The sequence below is a fragment of the Acipenser ruthenus genome, chromosome 10, assembly GCF_902713425.1.
Source record: "Acipenser ruthenus chromosome 10, fAciRut3.2 maternal haplotype, whole genome shotgun sequence".
Classification (NCBI taxonomy): Eukaryota; Metazoa; Chordata; class Actinopteri; order Acipenseriformes; family Acipenseridae; genus Acipenser; species Acipenser ruthenus.
This window is the reverse complement of record NC_081198.1, coordinates 35,016,391-35,033,065: the sequence shown is the minus strand read 5'-3', so window position 1 is coordinate 35,033,065 and position 16,675 is coordinate 35,016,391. Positions and strand designations below refer to the sequence as shown.

Genomic DNA, 16,675 nt, shown 5'->3' with positions numbered 1-16,675 from the left:
GACCAATACATAGGGTTGAGGCATTTCATTGGCCAAGTTATTTCAAGTTTAAGAGAATGAATAGTATGACTAGTCACAATTGTTTTTAGTGTGAACACATGTGCCAAATTGTTGCATTTTTGTCAAAATAGTGGGTGGTGTTTCTGTTTCTTCACTCCCTAGAATTTCACAGTTTACACGTATGAAAAGTCATCCCATTAGCAGTTGTGAATTCCACAGCAGTCATATTAAGTTATTACATTCTTTTTAGACCATGTTTTAACAGGAATCGGTGAAATGTTTCTGGTCTCCTACCAAGCTCTCTAATGCGAATGTTATTCAATGTAACAATCCTCACACAGATGAGCATGGTTCAAAACCAGGAATGTACCCTTTAGCTCTCCCAGGCTTCCCAGCATTTACTATTCACATCTCTTTGGTAAACTGTCTTTGCTTTGCTCTGCTCTGCTCTCCATCTGTCTCCAGCAGCAGGCTTCCAGCGAATCCCAAAACAAATGAACTGGCAATGCTTCGATTCGTCTGAACTAATTAGCCGCTTGTTGTTGAGTGCATTGTAATCAGTGTTTTATGTTTTACGGGCTTGTTTCTCACACGTCCGCCAATTCAGTACCTGAGAAGGTGATGGTTTTCTTGTGTACAGCTATGGCCAAAGGTTTGGCATCAGCCAATAGAATTAACTAATATTGCTTCATAAAGTCAAATGAAACCTGCTGAATAATTTTACACTTAATATATCGAATTACATACCGCTTTTGTAGTTTTTCATATACTTAATGAAAAACTGACAAATTAAAAAAATTATAATTTCTCAATCCAAAAATGTCAGATGATGCAAAACCTTATAAATATATAAATATTTAAATGTTATCATTATAAACCCTGTGTTTACATGAATAGGTGGCTAGGTTACTGTAGCTATCAAACACAGTAATATCATTTAGGGGTTCCGATGATGTCATAATTACTTGAATTTGGTCAGCCATCTGTTACAATTGTTATACTGCATTAATTTTGCAAGCACTTATATTAGAAACTTTTTGTTATTTTTACCATCAGTGTTTTGATGATAATCTTGTAAACTGTGTGAGGCCAAAAGATGCCAGTGGTACTTTCAAGGCATCGTACATGTACAACTTTGTTTTAAACAACTGCTTAAAATCATGAAGCTGTGATCAACAATTGTTTCTAATTTATTTAGAGTTCAGTAGTCTCCAAATAAGTACTTTTAGTAAACAAATTACTAAAAGATTATATCATCAATGATCATCAACATCTCATAAATCCTAAACACCTGACTAATAGATTAAAGGACATAAAAAGACTACTTACTAATTACTATAGCTACGTAGCAGAATTTAGGACATGTTACTGTTTGGCCAATCAAGGCTACCTTGCTAGAATACAATTGGCCTCATCTACAATGTAGAGCAATATCTATGTTCATTACTAGTAATTACTTAATTAACCTGTAGCCTTAAAGCCATCCAGCGCAAGTAACCAACCTAATAGTATATTTAGCCAGAATGAATCGTCTGTAATTCTATGGCAATTAGTAATTTGATCGTAATACATAGGTGGACAAAGATCAGTAAGATGGGAATTTGCATGTACATCTTTTAAAATATATGTTTAAACTCTTAATGTGCTTATTTGTAGATTATCCCATGCTGTGTATACTGTACCACTACGAGATTTTAAAAGGTTATTCAGGACAATACTCCTAGTGCCTTTAGCTGTCCTGTTACAATGTTTTGAACAGCCGGGATGTTCGCTTCAGTCAACCCCCTTTGCCCAGCTGGCTTTTTGTTATGCTGTTTCCGCTCTGTTAAACCCAAGGCCTGACAGAGTCATGATTTCCTCTTGTCAGCGGCAGGGTCTGGGGGTGGGGCTGGACTGCACTGTGTGTTTTTTTGGGGGGGGGAGCTGGACTGTACTGTGTGTTTTGGGGTGGGGTGGGGGTGCGGTGCTGTTGTCTTGATCATGTCTTGCCTAAATCTTTCTCTGCACACCATCTGTTCCCAAATTCCGCTTCTCAAATAATTTATTTCCTGACACCCCTCCCTCCTTGCGCAACATTTTGAATACGTCACATCTGGCCAAAACATTGGCAGTCCTGTGGAATGCTGGTCTTCATTCACTGCCAGTGCTTCTAAATCTCGGACTGGAGTAACATGTTTGACGACTGCCAAGTCGAGTTTTGAAAGCATTACCAATATCTACATAGTATCTATCTTATTTACAGTGAAGTAATACATTACCACTATTAAACAAGTGTTTGTAACCAATATTCAATACAGATTATTTGATTGAGTAGAAGTTAAAAATGACACTCTGAGGGAGTTTGCCTGCCCAGCCCTGCAGTGACTGAAATCCATTGCAGAGCTGACTCTGGGTCAGGTTAGAAAAAAGAAAAGTCCTTTGATGCCCAGCACAGCATGGCGGTGTGTGTTTTTGATGTTGTGAGTAACAGGGAAACTTATTGCCAACTTTTTTTTGCCATCTCTTGCTTGTCTTTTTTAGATGATGGGTCTTGACCCAGCGACTGTCTGTCTGACATTTGCTTTTATTTTATAAGCGCAAAGGGTCCATCTGCCGCCTGGATGTTGCTGTTTGAATATCGAGCACATCACTGAAATACATACACAGAATTGTCTTTTCCACACAGAAGAATGTCTCATCTACGGGTGCTGGTGTGTAAATATATATGGACCAGACTGATCAAGGTCCATTTGGAAAATAGCATTGGCACTAATCCTTAGATTAGGTAAGGCAGTCCAAGATGTGGTAATCAGGTTTTGTTAGATCGCAGGTTAGAATCCAGGCTATATCACTGTTGACCGTGACCGGGGGTTCCTTGGGGGTGGCGCACAATTGGCCGAGCACCGCCCAGGTAGGGAGGGCTTAGGTCGGCAGGGGAATCCATGGTTCACCACGCACCAGCAATCCCTGTGACCGATAGGGCGCCTGCGGTTCTGCAGTGGAGCCATCAGATCTATGTTGTCCTCCAGCACTACAGGTCTTGTGGCCTCACTGTGGATCCGCAGTGCGAAAAATGACAGATTGGCAGGAACACGTTTTGGAAGATGCGTGTTCCAGCCTCCATTTCCCGAGTCGCCAGGGGATTGCAGCAGTGAACTGGGATACAAAAAGCAATTGGGCATTCCAAACTGGGGAGAAAACCGGGGTAAAAAAAAAAAAAACATTGGCGATGACAAACAAAAAAAAAACATGTTTTGTTAAATTAGTCGCAAATGACAAAAGAAGCTAATAACCAGCTTAAAGTTACTAGTGTTAACCTTGCGTATAGCCCTCTCATCCATGCTGGTCCTTGGGAATGTGTCTCCTCAATTCTTTGTGTGCTGGGCAGTGTGTCCCTATCTGGGTGTGAATATCAAGCACATTTTCAGTAAAGCAGAATGTCAAAGCATGTGTATCAATAGGAGTTCTAACTGGAAGTGAGCATGGAAGACTCCCATTTACTCGTGGTACAATTCCAATACTTGTCTTTTCCTATTCATCTGTATATTTGTGTTTCATGGAGAAAAGAGGTCTAGGAAAATTTTGCTCTAGGAGTTAATTACAAGGTTTTGAATGTGGTTGCGTGCAAGCTGATGCTGAGCCGATGTTTAATTATGTGCATGAATCTGGCACAGCAAGGATGGATATTTATAACTAATTTGTTTCTGCCTCAACTTTAACATGTGGAGTGTGAATAAAGGTGCCACAAGATGTACCAATGTAGTTTATTCCTACTATTACTATGACTACTACTACAGCCATTCCACCAAAAAGATTCAATTTATTAGATGTGGCTCATGAAAATGGGGACCCATACTTTTAAAGACAAAAGTGTTGAGGTTGCTTAAGCTGTTCTTTCAACACACTGCTGTGTAGAACAATTGATACACACACGCACGCACATGCACCCACAAACAGATAGTGTATCTCATGCTTTTAAAACAACAACATTAACATTAAAGAAGACTGTATCAGTAAAACAAAAAATCCTGAGTACTGTTTACTGTTCCTTGAAGACCTGTAATGAAGTGGTCCTTGAGAGAGTGATACAGGCACCCACTGTCCTGACCCTTTCAAACTCTAGGATATTTGTATCTACCTATCTGGTTACTGCATGTTTGTCATTGCATTTCTAAATGTAACCCTATTGACTGCTAGTTTATGGTATACAGCACGGAGACAGTGAACTTGGATATTCTCTGCCCAGTTCGTAATGTCAATTCAGCAACTTTTTATGGTTTTGTTTTTTCTCAAGCCCTCGGTGCATACAAGATGAGTCTGCTTCCTGCTAAAATGAAAGACTAAGAGGAGGTTCACATGAAAGAACTTGGGTGATTTAGTGCTCTGGCTGTGTGCCTAGATAATATTGATTTTCTGTTTTTATTTTCTCTCTTTCTCTGCTGCTGTTTTTAAGAGAGATACAGGATTAATTTCTGTGAACATTACAGATGCAGGTTTCAACTCATTATTCCCGGTGTTTGCAGCACAAACCGACTGAATAAATTCCTGCTGCTACACAATACATAGACTTCTTGTACATACTTGTTTCTGTTGCTAAGTTCTTCTGTGTCTGTTTGTATATGTCTGTAGACTTGCTGTGTTTAGAAAATGTGGTCACGTTACCCGTACTGTAATGCCGCTTCTTACATTAAATTACTTGGGTCTACTGGTACTTTTTATTGATTACAGCAGCAGATCAAAATGCCCCCATTATTAACACTACTGAATAAAGATACAAAGAAGAGGAGTTCAGCATGGAGCAGGTATGCTAGTTTTAGGGAGCTGTCATTAAGTGTTGTAAAGGAGATGTACAAAATAAATGTTGCAGATTTTGTATTTATTCTGCTATTGTGGCACCTCAGTGAATGTTTCCCTACAGTACAGTGTAGATCAGTCTCTGTGTCCCTCCTCATGATCTTCTAGTTTACTGCTAGCAACATTAATTGCTCTACCTTTTTGGCTCCTGTTGCCTTTTTAGTCCCGTCTTGCCTGGCTTTAACAGAACAGCTCCGCTTGCATTACTAATATGTATTCCCTCAAATGAGGCTGTCCTTGACCAATTCTCGATATGTTTTTCTTGGTTCTAGCACAGTAATGACTTGCTGTACTGTTCTCAGGTGACCTGTAATACTTTTGGGAACCTTGTGAATTATCAGTCACGTGGAAACGTGCATATTTAAAGTCTTTTATGTACAGAAAAATTTGTTTGGCAAAAATAAGTTAAGTACATGAGAGCTCTGTGGGTGTACAATACAGCTAATGTGAATTGACTGGGGCAACATGAGGCAACCAGATGGGCCTAATGCAGGAAGGTCCAGCTAAATACTGGGAGTTACAGACCTGCTGCTTAATACATATTTCCATTTTGTCTCATGCAGACCATTGTATGGGTGCAATCCTCCTCCACACATACATTGTTGCGACACCTTTGTTGTCCCAGCTGGTTGTATTGCACTGTATACCCACGGGCATCTTGTTCTTTACAGCCTGATCTGGGTGCGTCACCGTTTCACATGTGCAGTGAATAAAATATGGATGGAAACACACAGCCCTTTTTATAGGGACTCGGTTAGATATACAGAATCTTTAATACCGTCTCTAGCAAGTCAGGACTGTTGGCGAGTAAGCTGCAAGTCACTTCTTTTGCTATTCCCTGAAGTACCAAACCCCTTGTCATGAGCTTCATTGAAAAACAGCAGCTCAGCAGTGTAAGAATAAGAAACAGAACCCCAAACCTTGTCCTGTTGACTTGTGTTTTTTTTTTTTTTTGTTGTTGCTTTTAATATCACAGAGGAGCTTTCATTTAGACGGCTGGTCCCATATTCTTTTAATAGAAGGCTTGTTACAGTAGCTGTGTGTCAGTCTTAATTTAGAGATGGTTTCTGTTTGATGGAAGGCTGCAATCTTGCAGAACTATTTTGTTTTAACCAGGGATATTTGTTTAGCAGCCAAGATGGTGAGTAAAACAGTTTAAGAAAAAAATGGTTCAGTGCCACTACTTTTACCGTTTGCAAAAAAAAAAAAGAAAACTCACATAGCCAAGCCCTAGAGATGCTTTTTCAGGTTCTGTGAGCTCTGTGCTACTTTCTCTGCAGTTCTGCTCTGGTTAAACTATATAGGTTTTGTTAGAACCTTTCAGCACAATTTCCTGTTCTAATAATACAGTGTATGGCTTTTAAACCCTTTTTCTTTTTTTATTGGGTAAATACATACTGTACATTATGAAACCGTATATCCAACAGTATTTAACAGACCATTATGGTTTATTTTATTTCTGTAGGGAAAACAATTTATAGAGAATTTTTGTTGTCTAATGGTTGATACTGTAAGCCAAAGGAACTGGAAATTAAAATGATAATGTACGATTCAGCTGACATCAAGGTAGTTTCTGTTGCATTTAACTGCATATTTCATGTTAATAAAATGACCCCCTGGTTTGGGAAGCAGTGCCTGGAGTTTGGCTCATTGTTGGAGTATTTCTGTATGCGTAGAGGCCTCCTGAATCCAATATGCAGTCCCCGGACACTAGTTTGGAACCCCTTAAAATCGGCATGCTTCTTATTCCCTGAAATAGAAAATTGGTCGTGTATTGTATCAGACTTGCCTCCAGAAGCTTTTAAATTTTGTGTTTTAAAATAGAAGAAAGTCTTGTCTTCCTCAGTAACCTGATGTGAATAGACAGCAGCCATCAAACCACTGAAGTTTATTTCGCCATTGGTTTTTAAATACATCTTTTATCTATTTCAGAATGTTGTTTATCAACTCCTATAGATGTTTCCTGTAATGTGTAATCACTGTAGCACAAACCCTGTTTCATTTATGTGTTGTTTCCTGAGCTATCTTGGCACTTGAATGTTATTTGTGTCAACCTCATGGTAGCTGGGGCTTGACTGGAGTGCAAAAAAGGTTTCAAGAAGGGAGGAGGCAAATGTAAATCGTCAAATACACAGCATGCTAAATTATGGAGGGCTGTAGAATTAATTGTATTTGAACATCAAATTTAACCTGAAGTACAGGATTGTAGAAATACAGAAAATCTGTATTTCCTTACTGAATTCCATACAATGCGAATCTGGAGGTTGTATTTAATGTGGTTTTTTTTTGTTTTGTTTTGTTTTTTTACTGTTTGTATATCAACCAGGACCGTTTTCTTAATTTTTATTAATTTTTTTTATATATTCTGACCCGTCTAAGGGAACCTTTTTTTCATGGATTTGCTGCAAATTTTATTTATCAACATGCAAATTGTCAATGAACTCTTACCCCTCTCCGCTATTTACTCTGGGTCAGTAAGCTCCTTTTGAAATCAGATTCTCTGCAGTGTGGTGGTTACTCAAAGCTGTGCTCTCTCTTTTTTTTTTATATAGGGGGTGTTGGGTTGGGTGGGGGAGCTACACTAGTGGCTTTGATGGGTGACATGTACAATCTCAATCTCTCAATAGTGCTGAATTCAGGAATACTAATTTAATTGAACGTTTTGACTAGAAAGCTTTTTTCTACTACTACTTTGTCTGTCGCTATTGCTGTGTTTCCAATTAAAAGGACCAAAAATATAAAATAACCTATATCCCTTCTATTTATATGGACTTTATAAGTATATAGGCCTGTGAGATGGGCCTTATTTCTGAAGATAGACTTACTGTACCGCACAACGTTTACACGTACTGTATCTTAAACCATGGAGGCATTTATAATAGAAGACAGATGTATGGGGTTGTGCATGAAACTGAAGGAGTAACTGCACTTTTGTTACCCTAGTCACTTTGCTACTCTAGCCCCATTTTGTTGGTTTTATTTTAAAAGTCTTGTGAAGTAACTGAGCATAACTTGTTGTCATTTTAGACACAGCAAAAAGAAATTGGATTATAACCAGTACAATGAGAACAGGTGTACTAGTATGTCCTTAAAGGCCTGCCCATATTTAATAGCTGAACAACACTGATTTTAAGACAGGACACTTGGTGTAATACCTCTGTTCTCTGAAATAGTGCCATTTAGGTATTTTAATGTCCATTAAGTAGTAGGGCACTGCTGACCTGGCCTAGTGCTGTCCTTGGGAGAGAGTGATCCCTGTTGAGTCACCAACATCACTTACTTGTACTGCAGCACAGCTGGCGATCCCATGAGGTCTCCCATATAAGGATTCACAGTAGATTCAGAGGCCTGACTGTGTTGTAACTCAAAATTGTGCAGGTCATAATGAAAGAGAAAGAGAACTGGGGAATGGAAACAAACATTCATCCACTTAAAAATACCCCTAAAAAAATACAGTAGTACAGTACCTAAAGAAGTGAAGTTAGTGTCACAGAACACCCTGCAGTGTTCACAATAAATACATTTTATATACCTTTGCTCTATCCCATGTTTCCGTATGTCCATGATATCAATTTAATTTAATCCCTTTTGTTTTTTATTTTTATTCACACATCATGGTCACAAATTAGCTGGAAATACATCTGTCAACTTTTAACTTGGGTTTGCCAGGATAAAGAGAATTTCTCTTATGAGAATCATAGTGTGTTCAGTTTGTTTTCCCTCTTGCAACAATCCTGGTGCTCCGATTTTGTTGTGGGAACAGAAAGCAACAAGCTGTGCTGCAGGAGCAACAATAATCTGGATACACCATGATGCTTCTCCTGGCCAATGCTCTTGAATAAGCTGAGGAATGCATTCCCCAAGTGATATATGACCCATGGTTTGTGAATAGAAATAAAACAATCAGGATTATGTTAAAATATTTTACTGCCATACAGCTTTACTGCATTTTTGTAAACACTGCAGGATATTCTGTAACACTTTTAAGCATGATTTAAAAAATATATAAGACATTTTAACAGTACTGATTGAAACAAATGTCTGGGTAAGGATTGTGTATCGGTATTTTCACATTTGGTAGTTCAGTCTGGATGTCCTATTTACCAGAGGTGGTTACTTTTTTTGACAACTTAAATAGTCCCAGTTGTCAAGCATTTTAATTGACAGCATTGTGGTGATTTTACCCTCTTGGTGCACAAGGTTGTTATTATTTTTCTTAGCAGACGCCCTTATCCAGGGTGACCTTACAATTGTTACAAGATATCACATTATTTTTTACATACAATTACCCATTTTATACAGTTGGGTTTTTTTACTGGAGCAGTCTAGGTAAAGTACCAAGCTCAAGGGTACAGCAGCAGTGTCCCCTGGGATTGAACCCACAACCCTCTAGTCAAGAGTCCAAAGCCCTAACCACTACTCCACACTGCTGCCTGGTTATAATATTCTAAACTAAACTAAAAAGAAAGTGGAAATTGAACTCGTGGAAAGCCTTGTGTCATGGATGGCTCAAAGCCACTCAAGAGAAGAAAAACTATACAAACAGGTATTGGATAAAAAGGAGGGTATGTAGAAAGGTTTAAACATGTTTTTATGTTTAAACAAGGAGTCGCAATCTATTTATATACCAAGGTAATTCTCGTCTATTGACACGCATGAACTCCCCAGAGCGCTCTCCTAATAAAACCCTGAAAACAAGCTCTTGTGGTGGGAAAATTGTAGTACAAACAGGCGACTGTGAGTGTGTCAGCACCACACCCTGGGGCTGTGTCATTCACTGCTTCAGTCTCAGGCCTGTAAACACACAGTGACGCCAACTTATTTGTCGATTGCCAGAGTTTAGAGCCATAATAAAACCAACACATTATAACAAGTTTAGTATTTGGAAAGGCTTATGCAGTAACTTCTAGCAAGAAGTGATTACTGTGCTAACTCACTGCAAAGTTTAAGTGCCCAATTTAGGAATCCAGATGATCTTAATGTTTGCAGTGTACTTCACAGGCCTGCCCATTATTTTTAGTATCGGTTTCCTCCACCATTCATTTTGTAGTCAGTTTATAGTTCAGTGGTACTCGAAAGGGTTGGTGGTTGTACTCCTGTTACAGAACATGTGTTACTGTTTTCACTCTGCATCCCAGTGATGGCAGCTTGTATGAGTTTGCAAAACCCACAGTTGCTGGACCTACAACTGCTATATCTTCATCTCGCAACTTCAGGTTTTGTAAACTCACCGGGCAAAAATCTAGCAGCACTTCAGGTCATATGGGGTCTTTTATAGATGGTCTAATGAAGCTCGCGCTTCAGTGCAATAGTAACTGGAGGAGAAATTATTCACAGTTCATTCACTCCAATCAAAGTAAACAGTACAAATTGAGTGTCTTTCTGCAGCGATTTTATTGTATGATATACCTCTTTTAAAAATGAGATTACATATCTGAAAGGGGAAGTCCTGGAGTACAAGATTGAATAAATGAGTGCTGGTGTGCTGACTGTTGCTCTTGTTGTGTTGTAGGGCACCCGGGTATGGCTGAGAGAGAAGGACCAGCTCTACCCCTGTACTGTCAGCTCCTGCACTGATGGCTCTCTGGTGCTCACCTCTGACTATGGAGAGGTAAGGCACTCACCTTCACACTTTGTTTTTGTAAAAATGTAAACCACACCCTGTAAACTAAATGTCACCATTTTAAAACGATGGGCAGGACCATGTCATGCTAAATAAAAAAAGAAGCTCAACATCAAGGTATTTCATTTCTTTTTTTTTTCTTTTTTTCTTTTCTTAAAATTATTTTCTCCCCAATTTGAAATGCCCAATTATTTTTAGGCTCAGCTCACCGCTACCACCCCTGCGCTGACTCAGGAGGGGTGAAGACGAACACACGCTGTCCTCCGAAGCGTGTGCCGTCAGCCGCCTGCTTCTTTACACTCTGCAGACTCACTGTGCAGCCGCCTCAGAGCTACAGCATCGGAGGACAACGCAGCTCTGGGGCAGCTTACAGGCAAGCCCGCAGGCGCCTGGCCAGACTACAGGGGTCGCTGGTGCGTGGTGAGCCGAGGACACCCTGGCCAACCTAACCCTCCCTCCCCCCGGGCGACGCTCTGATTTAAAACTAATCTTGGACTAGTTTAGCTGGGGTAACATTAGAGTAATTGGGGTCAGTGAAACCTTAGATTTGTCACCTTTAAACACTGGCGATCCGTACTAAGTAGTAAGCAGTACACACTTTCTGAATTTATAAAAAGTAATGTTTACAGCACTCAAAGGAGCATGTGGCCACAAACACACCAACTGCCACTTCAGTTTTAATCAATGCTTGCTGAAGGATGCCAACCATTTGATAATCTGGGAATGTACAGATGGAGTAATTTTTTAAAAGCCACAGTCAATAGCTATTTTAGCAACAAAGTCAATACATCACCCTGGGGCCCTCATTTTGAGAAACACAGTGGATGTGTAGTTTTAACTGGTTCTGCTAACTTAATCATTTCTATGTATTTTAGATCATGAAGCCTTTCTCTTGTAAAAAAAATTACAAATAAATTGTGGTATACCTGTGCTCTGTTATAGAGAAGGGGAAACAGGGTACCTTGGAAGAGTTTGTTTAAATAGGGCAATGAAAACTTTATGGCATGCCGTTTAGATATCTGATTAGTTCCATAAACACTACAGTGCAATGCTAAACATTTCATGATACCATAGAAATCGTCCTAGTGTTACTGCAGAGAGACATAATCTGCATTTTGTGTTTAAGTCCTATTATATAGATAGATGTGGTGATATCTGCCTCTTGTCAGGAGAACCTTCCAATAATGACGGAGGAGATAGTACACGAGGGAGACTAAGAGTGGATCCTCTGTGTTCTCTTTTCCTTGCACTATCTCTAACCTTCTGATCAGCGTCTTGTGACTGATTTTTGAAATCTGAGTCTGGGTTTTGATCTTGGGTGTCCGTTTCACTGTGTTTCCCCTTGAGGCTTGCTGGATAAGCGAGAGAGAGAGAGAAAGAAAGAGAAGGAGAGAAAACCAGTATCCTTTGAGAACTCCTCTACTGAATAATAGAAGACTCCAAGCAATTAAAACTCACAACCTCTGACACATTTCAAAGATTAGAACATATGGTTAGTGAGTTACCGATTTTAACAGGGAGATATATGGATTCATCATTAGCCCATGGTTTACACTAGCCCATGGTTTGCACCACCTGTGTGCAAGTTCTTACTAAGCTTAGTTAAAGTGTAAGTCTTTACTACCGTTGATTTTACACATTACTAACTTTTCACGGGTTGCACCAGCTGTGATAGTTATAACGTAAGCCTTAGTTGTTGTTGCTTAAAATGAATGCATACCTTTAGGGAGGTGTAAACTGTTTGTAGAATCAGAATATAAGAGGACACGACAACTTTTGCTGCGTGAGCTTCTTGAAGATGATTTTGTTCATAGTTTTCGTCATCAGGGAATCCTGCAAGACCACATACATCCTCTTGATAATTATAGGACATCCTTTTAAATCCGATTGGATTCTAAAGTTTCTTATACGATTTAATAGGATAAAAAACAAATTGTATCGGAATGATCCTATAGGAATTATTTCAATTTCAGAAAAATCCCTATAACATTTCCTATAGGATTTTCCATAGGATTTTTTTCACCAGGGTTATATTTTAATGTATAATGAACTATTTTATTTATTATGCTTACAAGGTACACAGTATTTGACAGTTTTTGTTTTATGAATGGAAAATGTTTCAGACACAGAACATTAATTAACGTTATTAAAGTTATATCGATTCATAATTTATAAACATTTCTAAAACTTTGTTTTAAATTTCAGTATTTTATATTGTATATATTGTAACAAAGCTGCACTCTCTTGCATTTGTTTGCCCCTTTAAAAACATAGACCCAACACAGGAACATCAGTTTAGCACTTGTGTGCACTTTTATTTACAATAAAATAAACTCTCAGGAACAGCCCTGACTACAAAGTGGGACGGCTAAGCCATTTCCCCACAATACAAAACACACAGTTTACACAAAAACAGTACCCCGCAGGTTCAGTACACACAGTACTTCCAATGACTGCCTGATAGCAGGGCACACAGCCTCCTTCTCCTACCCATACAGCAGCCCTGAATGAAAGGTCTTTGAGGCTTTTAAACCTCACAGGAACAGACACCATCAGCTGGTTTCAATTTACAATTGGCAGGGCCAACTGCCAAAACAATAAAACAATTTAAAAAACAATTAAATTGTTTTTGGCTGGAAGGATTTTACCCCCCTTCTTGTCTTGCTACAATATATATGTATGAATATAACGACATAACTGCGATTCCCAGTACAAAATATTCTTAAATTAACGGTCTTCTGTCCGTCACGGCGGTCTTGTCAGCTTGTCTGTTAGAAGTGACAGGGAGACAACACTAGTATTATTTTTTTTGACTATTTTTAATTGTAATAATCAATTAATCTCTAAAATTAAACATTCTTAACATTCCCATGAAGTTATGTGTTTATTTTTGGTAGTTTAAAGGTCGTGTCCATAAGTGTTTCTTCAGTGCGAGTTTCGATCTGCATCACTGATCAAGTCCTCTGAAATATCCTCACTTCTATTGGCTATGGAGTCACCGTATGAACTGCTCTTAGTGATAAACTAACAAAGTATTGTCTTAAGTACGTGTGGTGCAACTGAAATAAGAGAGCGCTTAGTTATAAACTAGTAACAACTAAGGACTTAGTGGAGACTTTAAGTTCTAACTTAGGAATGAACTTGCGCATAGCTGGTGCAACCCAGCCCTGGGCAAGGGTTGGCATGCCATGCTGGTTTCTTTACATCTAGCTGGCTTTGAATTGAGTAATTCAGTACAAGTGGAGGGTGGTGATGTGATGGCTTGGTTTAATGACTTGGTCAGGATTGTGTGTGTGGGCACACTTGTCTGCCCCGAGAGAGTTTCTTCTCCCTTCCTGCAATACCATCTGATTCATGGTGTCTCGCTGAGTAACACTGGGCAATGAGGACTGAGCCTCAGAGATGAATAGCAGGAATTGTGGCCTGGCTCTCCACTCTTATCTCCCTGGCAGTTTGGGAGACCTTTGTGTCTGGAGGAAATCCTGTGTGTGAGAGAGAGAGAGAATGAGACTAACATTAGATCTGAAGATTAAGATTGAAACCAAAAACGCACTTGAGAAAGCAATGCAAATCTCGTTTCTATGAGAACTGAATGTGGGAACCAGTACGGGGCGCCACCAGTAGCAACTGGTATTTTCTCCCATTTAAAAATGTTAATTCGATGAGACTGGCTCCATAAACGTGGCATTACTAGTATTTTGTGATTTACGAATCCAAGACCCTTCAGATGCCAAGTGGTTTGGTTTTCTCCTCTGGGTCTGTATCTTTGAATCATGCTGGGTACATACTGAACAGTAGAAACCCTTCCCTGCCTGTTAGAACCAAAACCTGGCTCTGCTAAATAAGACTATAAAATATTACCAGGATACACAGCGGCTGGCAGCGTGATCTGCTTGTCACGGCAGTGACTGGAGAAACCAGATGACTTCTGTCTACTCAAGTCTACTCCAGCCAGTGGACTGAACTCCTAACATTGGCTCAGGTTTTGATTTGAATTTTGTTTTTCTATTGCTCTACCACTCGTGTTTCTTGATAGTTTGTTAGCTAAAATATCTAATGAATAGAACGAGACCACAAATACTATTTATTCTTACCTGACACTATCCCCATTTGTTTTGTTTTGCCCACCACCCCCACAGCAGGTTTCACTGCAAGGAGTGTTGCTCATTGGGAGCTCCCTGGCTGCCTCTTTTTAGGCTATAGGCTGCTGCGTGGAAGGTTCCAACGGGTAAGATCAATAGGATCAACTTATGCGGCAATAACATTCTTGTACTGTAATAGAAAATCTATAAAATCTTGTTATCCTTAATTTTTTGTTTCCTATTGTCACAAAGACGGCCGGAGTGGGTGGCGTCAGACCAGAAGCAGGGAGTAAACAGACAGAGACTTGGGGTTTTGGTGGAGCTGAGCGAATGGTTTCGCTCAGCATTTAATAAAACAGCACAGAAAATAAAAGGTTTGAACAGACAAAAACACGGGACACGGCACTTGCGCCAAAATAAACAGACATACAAAACGACTAAACACTAACACACAGGTGAAACGGAGACGAACAAACACGGTGAGTACAAACAAAACACTTATTATATTTACGCTCTTAATGATTTACTCCTTCTCTCTCACCCGTTCTCCACTCTCTGAACACCTAACCCTGACTGAATGAAATGTGCGTCTATATATACTGTTGTGCTGGGATTCAATTACTAATTAATTATTCACTTGAATCCCAGCACGTGAATTAATTCTGTGCAACCCCGTGCTCGCATATTATATTTTAAATGCACGTGCGTGATGTGCAATCCCGTGCCTAAATACAAATATACAATTTAAACACACGTGAAACACAGACCTGTTTTATATCCCGTGTACCAATCTATACACCAACATTAACATACGCACGCATACATACAACATAGAACACACAAATGCACACAGGGGCGGGGCACTTTGCCACACCTATATAATAAATGGAATACATTTTTTTCATATTAATTGTCATTCCACATAGTTGGATCAAAAACTAGGCCACCTGCCCTGCTGCTCAAATCTGTTTTTCTTTTAGTATCAGGATTAGCATCTATTTAAATATTTATAATATTTTTCTCCCAGGGAACATAGTTGGCGTTGCTTAAAAATTAGGTTTTGGACTAAAAGTAGTCCAAGACAGGTAAAGTGGTTTTCAACATTGCATGGTTTCCCTGTGGATAAATTTATCCTGCAATCCAGTCTCTTTCCCTGCCCTCCGTTGCAGCCTATCTGAGCTGAGGCAGCCTAATTGGGCTCCAATTAGTGCCAATCCTCCAGGCGTTTCTCTATATGGAATCTAAAAGCCTTGACAAATGGAGCTGGCTTTTTCTTAAGCATCTAAACCTGAATTTAGGTTTGAGGATTTGAACCTAGACATCAGATACTCAAAATGGTATTAAATGTGACCCTACAAAAATAACTACAGTTACCTTAAAAGCATGTGTATATGGTACTAACATTTATAACTTGCTCAATAATGCCCTATAAATATATTTGTTATATCTGTAAAGTATTTATTATACAGTAGTTCCTTGCTAAACCGGACATGAGATAGACAGACAGGTTGTCCGAAATAGCGAGGTGTCTGGTTTTTAATAAATAAATAATAATAATAACAATCGCACACACATATTTTATAGTGCTTATTTTATTTTAAATATGTATATCATTGCACTGAAATGACATTAGTGCATTTCTCGGTATACATTACTTCATGTAAAAAATATAAATGTACAGTAGGCCTATACAGTATACCTAATTACACTCTGTGGGTTTATTTCAGCTTCTTCATGCGTCTGGTTTGATCACTTGAACATATATACACATGCACCGGCACATATACATGTACACACATGCACACACACAGCACAGGGGATGCTCCCTATGCTAGGCATGGCAAGCTTTAGTGCTGTAAGACTGCCCTGTAGTAGACTCCCCTCTGCATCACAACACAGCTGGGGGCTGGAAGGCCACTCCTGCTGTTCGGTGGCATTCTGGCACCCCAGGAAACCGTGCACTTAAATTTTAGTTGACATTTTTCTTTAAATGGCAACTTAGCTGCTGTACTAAATGTTTAATGCAAAGCAGATGGGCTGGCTTAAACAGCAGCAGAGCACTGAATGGCTGTGTGCTATCGGAGATGATGATGTTTGTTCCTGACTTCCTATGAATTATTTAGTTTGCATGCCGCGG

At 39.3% G+C, this 16,675-nt stretch overlaps 1 protein-coding gene across 1 annotated transcript in view; it reads left to right on the top strand.

Annotated features, from left to right (window-relative positions):
- myo10l3 (myosin X, like 3) overlaps positions 1 to 16,675 on the top strand; it is a 108,391-nt gene that overhangs the window by 21,267 nt on the left and 70,449 nt on the right. Inside the window, exon 2 of the mRNA XM_059032087.1 lies at positions 10,346 to 10,444. Coding sequence (XP_058888070.1) covers positions 10,346 to 10,444 — 99 coding nt within the window. The remainder of the gene's footprint in view (positions 1 to 10,345; positions 10,445 to 16,675) is intronic.